At 37.8% G+C, this 9,607-nt stretch overlaps 1 protein-coding gene across 1 annotated transcript; it reads right to left on the bottom strand.

Annotated features, from left to right (window-relative positions):
• Positions 1–2,616: 2,616 nt before the first annotated feature.
• LOC120415581 (3,4-dihydroxyphenylacetaldehyde synthase) lies at positions 2,617–9,268 on the bottom strand. The gene is made up of 3 exons (XM_039577166.2): positions 8,950–9,268; positions 4,017–4,251; positions 2,617–3,956 (listed from the first exon to the last, which is right to left on the bottom strand). The coding sequence occupies exons 1-3, from the start codon at positions 9,036–9,038 to the stop codon at positions 2,715–2,717; spliced, it is 1,566 nt and encodes a 521-aa protein (XP_039433100.2). The 5' UTR covers positions 9,039–9,268; the 3' UTR covers positions 2,617–2,714.
• Positions 9,269–9,607: the final 339 nt, after the last annotated feature.

The raw sequence follows: 9,607 nt of genomic DNA, 5'->3' as shown, positions 1-9,607 counted from the left end.
ACATTTTGCTCACAATTTCTTCAAAATGTTGAAAGGGGGATCAAATTACCCCCAACATTTTGAAAATGCCGGTTTAAAATATTTTTTTAAAACGCTTGGCATGATTCGAAGAGTTTATCTGATGAAGTACCCTTATCAGCCAAACATAGTTGAATGTTTAAGCTTTCAATTCATGCAAAAAGTTCATAGTTTTGTGAGGAATTGACAGAGTTATGTGCGATACAAAAAAGGGGATCAAGTCTCCCCACTCTCCCCTAAGTATTTAAAATGTTTGACCTATCACCCTTAAAGGTGTCGTTTTTGTCGCTGGAGAATGTGTCAAATGTGGTGGAATGAATAACAGAAAAATTTCGATTTTTATGTTATTGTTGGTAAACGTAAAATTAAAAATTCGGCAACTTTGCGCCCTAATCAAAATATTGAGGTAAATTCTAGGCATTGTTTTGTTTGTAACACTAACTTTAAAATACATGATAAAAAAAATCTTTTGCACCAAGATTTTTGATACAGGTATTTTAATATCTTCAAAATTACAGGAACTATCGATAAAAGGTTTAATATATCCCCTTAAGTCCTGGCTAAAAGATAATTTACAACAAAAATTAACTATTCTCCACAAATTTTTCAATTTGGAATAAGAAGACTACAACTTCCTTGGTTGTTGTGCACCCTTAAAAATCCCTTCTTATAAAATAGAAGGTGCATTGAAAAGTCAGAAATTACAGAATAAAAAACAATTTTTAGAAAATTATATTCTGCATTCCTAAGGCTACCAACTGTACGGATTTTTTCCTTACCGTACGGATTTTCGACCTTCTCCACGGATTTTTAACAGGCCGGAATTTTTGTACGGAATTTTTCGCATAATACGGATTTGTTCGGAATTTTAACAACTTAAAAAAAAATTCATTGCTTTTTTGTTTGGGCCAAAGCTTTCTCTAATTAGATATTTTTATTTAACAGTCAGTTTAAAGGGATAACTTGCATAATCGTCTGCCTATGTGGATCAATCGGACCGCGCACTGGACTTACAATCCAGAGGTCGCTGGTTCGAATCTGGAGGCAGGCGCAAAAAAAAAATCTAAGTGTAATATAGGGAATTCGGTGCCCTCTACCCGTGCCATACCTTCACACATAGGAGACCCGGGAGGCGGAGTCTTGTCGCAAAAAGAATGATACACGCCTGTGGATCCGTTGACGAAACCGCAAGGTTTAAGAGGGCCACATTATAATGTGTTACGTCGATTCCGTTTGCATAATTTTCCGGGTTTTCCTCAGTTCAAAATTGATTGTTCTATTCGAATTCCTTACAAAACATATTTATTAAATAAAAGATCAAATGTTGGCTGGTAAAAACCTTGTGTTGTGCTTGTATTTATAGGACCTTTCCAATAAAAACTCTAGAAATGTTTTCGTGAAAACACGGATTTTGGCTCAGCAACAGTTGGTAGCCTTATTCCTAATCGTGACTTCATCAATATTGTATTAAAAGTGCAATTTTTATATCAATATGCTCGTCAAAATTAAATAAAAACAAAACAAAAAACACTTGTAAAGGGCCACACGAAAAATATGGTGTAAATTTCCAAATATAAATTTGATTACGGTCTCATTAACCTAGAAGATAATTATGTAATGTAATTTGTAAAAAAAATACATTTCAAAATTCAGAACAAATCGGCACAAATTTAATACGAGTGTATTTCATATTTTGACATCTTTTTTTAAATTCAAATCTATGTTTCACTTTCTGTCTTCTTGATTATTTCAGATGAACTTTTTTGAAAAATAAAAAATAAAAACTGATATTCTATTGATTCTCAGATAACATGTTTTTGAATCATTGGCCTTGAATTAATGATTCAAACAACTATTTTTCAAAGTATTTTTCCAAATAGTTTTTGACTGTGGAAAACTGCTACCACGATGAGAATAGGTCGCTCAGCTTAGTGTGCCGAAATATGTATTTTTCCTCATCATTGTTAGTTGTTGCATTTGAAACGGAATACTTATACGATTTGAATTGAATTTAAATATCTGTTTTTTTTTTATATAATCCGTAATTCATTTCAAAACAATATTTTTTCTATAAAAAAAAATAAAAATAAATATATTTTCAACTAGTCACCCTGCTGGAACCGTTCTGTGCTCGATACCATCACCAACAACCAGCCAGAACCTGTCCAACTATCGTCCGCCTTGATGGCTGAGTGAAAACTGGAAAAAGCGCAATGAATGCTTTTCTTTACATTTCAGCAATGGGAACGTTCCGTTTCCATTCTGCAGCACATTCCTATCGTCCATTATCCCCCCCCCCCCCCTCGTTTGCATAGAGCGGGTGGTGAGGTAATACGAGTTGGCAAACACCTCCGACTCAGAACCGACTGACGAATGACGGACTGGATGGACTGATGCTCATAGGCTGACGTTGGAAGCTGTTGAACGATGCTAGGAGGATGTTGTTGTTGCATTAACGGATTTTCGAATCAATAAGGTGCCGTTTGTTGATCGAATTCAAATGGACGTGTTTGTTTGGTTTTAGTTACGGTCGTACTGTAGGTTTTCTGAACTTCTTCAAACTTCCGAGGAAGACATTTTTTTGTAGTTTGGTAAAAATGATTCAACTATTTATTTGATAATCTTATGTCTAAGTAAAAATCTTAAACAAATTGTCATGGGAAATAACACTAACTTAAAAAGTAACATTTAGTTCACTACTTTGCCTTTTCATTAGCCAACACAAGCCCATTCAGGGATTCTGTAATCATTCCGATGGGCTTCTCCTTTTCAAACATCTCCTGCTTAATTATATCTTTAACGGAGACATCGTTACCATTTTCGTCAACTCCCAGCAGCACATCTGTTTGTGTTTTGATCTCGTTCCAGGCATAATCAATATCTGCCGGCTGAGGATCGATTCCACCGATCATGAATCGCAGGATAAACTTGCCCTGGAAGGTTGCCGGAATCATGTAGATCTTCTTGCGCTTGGTGATGTTTTCGAGCAGCTGCTTTGACAGAGCGTCCTCTCCCTTGAGACGGAAGCACACCAGTGCCAGGGTGGAGGAAGTCACCTCAAACCGATCATCAGCCCGAGCGTAAGCCTCGAGCTTTTGTGCCAAGCTAATGTGGAATCGGATCAGCTCTCGGATCTTCTCTGCTCCCATGGTCTTGAGGGTGACCCAAACCTTCAGCGAACGGAATCGTCTACCGAGCTGGATCTGCCAGTGGCGATAGTCCGGGGCTTTGCTCTGTCCCTGATACTTGTGCTGCAGGTAGATCCGATCCACGCTGAACGCATCGGTGATTCTGTTGGCATCCTTGAACCACATCGCACAACAGTCAAAGTTCACGAATAGCCACTTGTGCAGGTTGAAGTTGAGCGAATCGGCCGCCTCAAGTCCCTTCTTGATCCAGGCGTACTCCGGCAGACAGAATGAAGCTCCCGCGTACGCAGCATCGATGTGAAGCCAGATATTGTTCTCATTACAGTACGGTCCAATCTCTTCTAGCTTATCGTACGCGCAAGTTCCGGTCGTTCCCAGCGTAGCAACCATAATCACCGGAAACAGTCCATTGGCCTTGTCTTCCTCAACCGCCTTGATCAGCGTACTTCCTCGCAGCACACAATCGTCATTCGCCGGCAGCAAACGCATCTTGATCGCACCCAAGATTCCGGACTTTTCCACGGCACTGTTGCTCTGATCACTGGTGTAAGCTACCATGCGACCTCGAATCTCCGCTTCCGTTAGCTCTGGATGTTCCACCTTCAACCGACGAACGGCTTGCTCGCGAGCTACCAACACGGCCACGAAGATCGACTCACTGGCCGATCCCTGGATGATACCTCCACCGTTGCCATCGTCGCAGTTCAAGAAACACTTGGGTAGATTCAACAGCTGGCCCAACCAGTTCATCATGATCACCTCCAGCTCGGTACAAGCGGGACTGCAAATCTACAAAAACAAAATCAGTTTACTCAAAGCATTCATAAAACATCAAAATTTCAGTCCTACCCAGCTAAATCCAACGACGCCCAGCCCAGCGGCCAGCGTTTCACCCACGATCGACGAGTACGAGGTTTGTGAGGGGTAAAAGGCGTGGAAGTTTGGTGACTGCCAGTGGGTTATGCCGGGAAGAATGCACCGCTTGAAGTCCTCCATGATGGACTTCCAGTGATCACCGTGCTCGGGAATCTCAGACGGGATCATGTTATGCAAATAGCCGGGCTCCACCGAGGGCAGGACCTCTCTGTCGGGGGTTGAAAGAGAAAAAGAAGTTTAGTAAATTTTGATAACAATAATGCTTTTTGGAATCGATTTTTTTTTGTGAAGCATTATTTTTTTATATTTTTGATTTAGCTTCAATTTATCAGAAGATTACTCGAGGACTAAAAATCCCATTTTGAATCAATAAAACAGTTTAGCTGCATAGTCGGGATGCTTTTCAAACGACACCGACTCCGGTTTTAGAACATTTTGCGACTTCGAATATTCGACTCCGACTCCAATTCTTCAAAAAGGCCCACTTCGACTCTAACAACAACTCCTGTACACAGTTGTTGAGAATGAGCCAAATCACATATGGAAGACATATGGAAGAGAGGGAATAAGAAGAAAAGAAGAAGAAAATTTCTTCTTCCAGCCCCCCGAACCAAAATACTGGCTACACTCCTGTCTCTAAAGTAGCCTCATCACTGAATCCGGCTCCGACACCTTCTCAATTACAACCCTTTTAAAAATAAAAAAATTCCAGGACTTGAACGCAGTGCGTCCATCATTAGACAATCCAGGGCATATTTCGCGGTAAAATTGCTCACGGTGTATTTTTCCAAAAACATTAAGATAAAAAATTCGGCAAGTCTGATATTTGGCTCCATGAAAAAGGGCTCTTTTCCGACATTTTTTTGAATTTTTTAGAAATCCATATTTTTGAATCAATCACATTGTAGAGAACAATTTTCTGAACAAAGTATCGATTTTGGATCAGTACAAGCAGAGATATCTCAATTTCGTAAAATAAAAAGTGAATTTTCCAAAATTTCTGGATTTAATTCCCATTCAATCGATGAACACTGCCTAATATGATATTTTTAAGGATGAAAACATTTTGCTGAAACATAAAACTTATATAAATTTTGATGAAATTTATTGAAATTATTTTGTTAGAATCATAAAAAACACAGTAGGCGGTGTTCATCGTTTGAATGGGAATTTAATCCAGAAATTTTGGAGAAAGTCACTTTTTATTTAACGAAATTGGGTATAAATCTGCTTATATTGAACCAAAATTGATACTTTTTTATGGACATTGTTCAGAAAATTGTTCTTTACAATGTGATTGATTTGAAAATGTTTTAAATCATTTTAGTGTTGTATGGCAGAGGATTGAAAAAATAATTTTGGGAACCTTTTCGGTAATAAATAGCTTTTAAATGAAATACTCTAAGTTTAGCAATGGTTTAAGCTCGAATTTGTATCCGGGCAATCTGTTGCTGTATTTTTATGACAAATTGTACAAAGAAAAGATTTTTATTTGGTCGTTTTGAGGTTTCTAGCTTGGATGTTGGGGGGAAAGCTAGAAATCTGGTAAATTTGGATTGGAAATTTTTGATTTGAGGTCAAATATGTAATTTTGAGACGCTTGAGGCACATTCATAAGAAATTTGATGGATATGAACATGAACCCATCGATTTCTATCGATTTTTCTGAAGAAAAATCCTATAAAATCGAAAAAAAAATTTTGAAAAAAAGTTGCTCTAGACCCCCGACGAAATATTTCGCCGGACCCGGCAAAATGTCGGGGAAGAGTCCTTCTTTCATGGAGCCAAATATCAGACTAGCCGAATTTTTTATCTTCAGTTTGTTCTAGGAAACACACTGTGTGCTAAAGCGGAAATTTATAAATCCGTGATATTTTCAGATGCCTCAGTTTTCTCAAAACTTAAAAAAATGTTTGTTTTAAGCTGGTAGGTATTTTGAAATTTTTAATTTAGTTAAAATTAAATACAATTGAATTTCAAAACAATATTTAATGAAATTGATATGTTGCACATTCCTGCTCACAAAATGGCGACTTAAGAGTGCACAGCAACCAAGCAAGTTGTCTCATTCAAAAATTGACAAACTTATGTAACAATCTGATAGTTTAAATAGTCAAACTTTTTTTTGTAAATTATCTTGTTGCTAGTACTTTGGGGAATTAATGAAAAATTTATATTAATCGCTCCCGTAATTTTGAAGATACCAAAATATCTGTAACAAAAATCTTGGTGCAAAAGCTCTGGTTGATGTGCACTGTTAAACAGTGGTCATTAGGGTGCCCAGAATATGGGACTTTTTTTCAAAACCTCGCTCCACAAGCCGAATATTGTTCCTTGACCTATTTTAGGACTCTGGGCCAAATATGAGCAAAATCGGACATCATTTACCCATTGATACTCGGAGGTGAAGTTTGTATGGAAAAAATCGAAAAAATGTATGGAAAACTCAAGTTTCTTACGGTTTGGTCAGCACGGTGCGCTACTTCCATCCAAATATTCCCAAAAGTGAGATTCTTATTGAAAATTTAATGCTCTACAACTTTGTAGAACATACCAAAGCTGTAAAACTCGATCCTGAAAAGTTATAAGCGATTTAAAAAAGTCATTTATGTATGAAAAACAATTTTTTCGCCAACCCAAAAAACCGTTTTCCGCTTGTGGAGCAGGGGGTCATTTTTTCTAGGCACCCTAGTGGTCATATAAAATTTGTTGCTGTCCCTATTAAGAGCGAGTTTTTCACCGATGTGAAACAGGTCGTATCGAGGTGCTCCGATTTGGATGAAACTTTCAGGGTTTGTTTGTCTATACATGAGATGAACTCATGCCAAGTATGAGCCCTCTACGACAAAGGGAAGTGGGGTATAACGGGCATTGAAGTTTGAGGTTCAAAAAACATGAAAAATCTTAAAATTGCTCGCATTTCTGTAAAACGTCATCAATTCCAACTCTCTTAGATGCATTCGAAAGGTCTTTCGAAGCCCTTCAAAATGTGCTATAGACATCCAGGATTGGTTTGACTTTTTCTCATAGCTTTTGCAAATTACTGTTAAAAATGGATTTTTTTAAAACCTTAATAACTTTTTGCAACAGCCTCCAACACCCATACTCCCATAGGTCAAAAGATAGGTAATTACATGGACTATAAGCCTACGGTATTAACTTTTTGGCCAATCGCAGTTTTTCTCATAGTTTTACGATTTTTCTAGAACAAACATTTTACAACGTTAGTTTTTGCCCTGTAGGCCAAGAAGACGGCACTTTTTGGTCTCAATTTTGTCATATTCGGAATCCTCAGAAAATTTTACATTAGATTGAGGTGTTGAAATTTTGAATTTGATTGGAAAAAATGCCATTTAGAATTAATTACAATATTATTTAGAATTTTGTCGGATTAGGGGTAAAACAAGTTTTCGCCTACTTGGTACAGCATTTGACGTATTGATCATAGGGTAAATAAGATCTATTTCTTTTTTCAAAAATGTTTTATTTAATTATTTTTTAAATCAAAATTACAACTCCAATACTTCTAACTTACGTGAAATTGACCGAGGATTCCGAATATGACAAAATTGAGACCAAAAAGTGCCGTCTTCTTGGCCTACATGGCAAAAACTAACGTTGTAAAATGTTTGTTCTAGAAAAATCGTAAAACTATGAGAAAAACTGCGATTGGCCAAAAAGTTAATACCGTTGGCTTATAGTCCATGTAATTACCTATCTTTTGACCTATGGGAGTATGGGTGTTGGAGGCTGTTGCAAAAAGTTATTAAGGTTTTAAAAAAATCCATTTTTAACAGTAATTTGCAAAAGCTATGAGAAAAAGTTAAACCAATCCTGGATGTCTATAGCACATTTTGAAGGGCTTCGAAAGACCTTTCGAATGCATCTAAGAGAGTTGGAATTGATGAAGTTTTACGGAAATGCGAGCAATTTTGAGATTTTTCATGTGTTTTGGACCTCAAACTTCAATGCCCGTTATACCCCACTTCCCTTTGTCGTAGAGGGCTCATATTTGACATGAGTTCATCTCATGCATAGACAAACAAACGCTGAAAGTTTCATCCAAATCGGAGCACATCGATACGACCTCTAGAACAAACCGAGCAGAATCTACAAATACTGCCTCTTAAGACTGTAGTCCCGATTCGCCCTCAGATGACGGTAATACAGTTTATTAAAAGTTAACCTTTTTTATATTTTCTTGATCTTCCAGGAATTCCACGATTTCCAAAATTATGTTCACCTATTTTGAAAACTTTGTGTGGTGAAACCATTGTATTGCCTCATTCCAAGGTGTTAACTAACTCTACACAAATATGGGTTAAATGCACCGTTGTTTAGTAATCAACCTACAATTAGATTGTATCTCCAAACATATTTTTTACAAATCTAGATTACTTTTTCAAAACAACTAATGCGCCATGGGTTTCCTATGTACATAGGACCTTTTGAAAAAAAGCGAGAAATAATCTTCACTTTTTCTATAAAATAAACAGAATGTGAGTTTTTACCGATTTTTTTTTTAAATTTTCTGTGTTCTTAAATGTAATTGTTTGATTTTTCACATAACATGTATTGAACATTATACATTCAGAACAAACTCCTGATATAATTATGTTTGTGCAAAAATCAGTTACACAATTTCACAATTTGTGAAAATAGCTCTTTCAAGTCCAAAAAAAGAAATAACCTGTATAAAACACATCACAAACACCTTCTTATTCTTGAGTCCACTAAGTATGAAAATCACTTGCTCAACTTAATGTTGCCTAAAAAACTTTAGCCTAGACCCTGCAACACCATTATGGACTATGTTGTCAATATTGAACCACACTTTGTTGAACACATCAAGTACTGCTTATTCAGCATTTTTTAAATGCTCGTACTGGTTTTCAAAAACTCGTACCTATCCCGAACGTTCTCCAGATAGTCCGCAACCCAGTCGATGGCCGCCTTCCCAAACTCCCGGAACTCGTTAACGTCCATATTCGCCATGCTGGATCCTTGTGTTTTTTTGTTTTTCACTTTACACAGTTCACTACAGAAACTTCAAAGTCCTTTTTGAGCAAATTTTTATCAAAGTCCTTTTTTCACAGTTTTCGCTTTAATCCACAAACGAGAGTTTTCCTTCAGGTTAATCCACCGGGTACTGCACCACCATCTCGACTAAACAATACTTGCCACCTTAACGCGCTCACGCAACCGAACTCGACCGTCAACTGAGCGAAAGCAGCCACGGTCGAGGCTTATTTATGCAAAGAACTGCTGACCACCACAACATGCCTTGCCATGCGCCGCAGGTTCAGCTGGATCCCCGAAAAAAAAAACATAATAAACCCAAGCCACTCCGCCAACCGCCACCTCTTCATAACATCTCAACGCATAAGATCTGCGCGCGCTCGGACGCGGCCATAAAAAAGGCTTCATCGACCACGCAGGTTACAAGACGGTGACCGGAAGGGACTCGACGCATCTCGGCCGGTCGCGACAGGTAAATAACGTCTCCCGCAGCATCCCAAGACTGACCCAAGAAGAGATGATATGCAAACAATGCCTGGCCATCT

The sequence above is a fragment of the Culex pipiens genome, chromosome 2 (genome assembly GCF_016801865.2).
Source record: "Culex pipiens pallens isolate TS chromosome 2, TS_CPP_V2, whole genome shotgun sequence".
Classification (NCBI taxonomy): Eukaryota; Metazoa; Arthropoda; class Insecta; order Diptera; family Culicidae; genus Culex; species Culex pipiens.
This window is presented reverse-complemented; position numbering and strand designations above follow the sequence as displayed.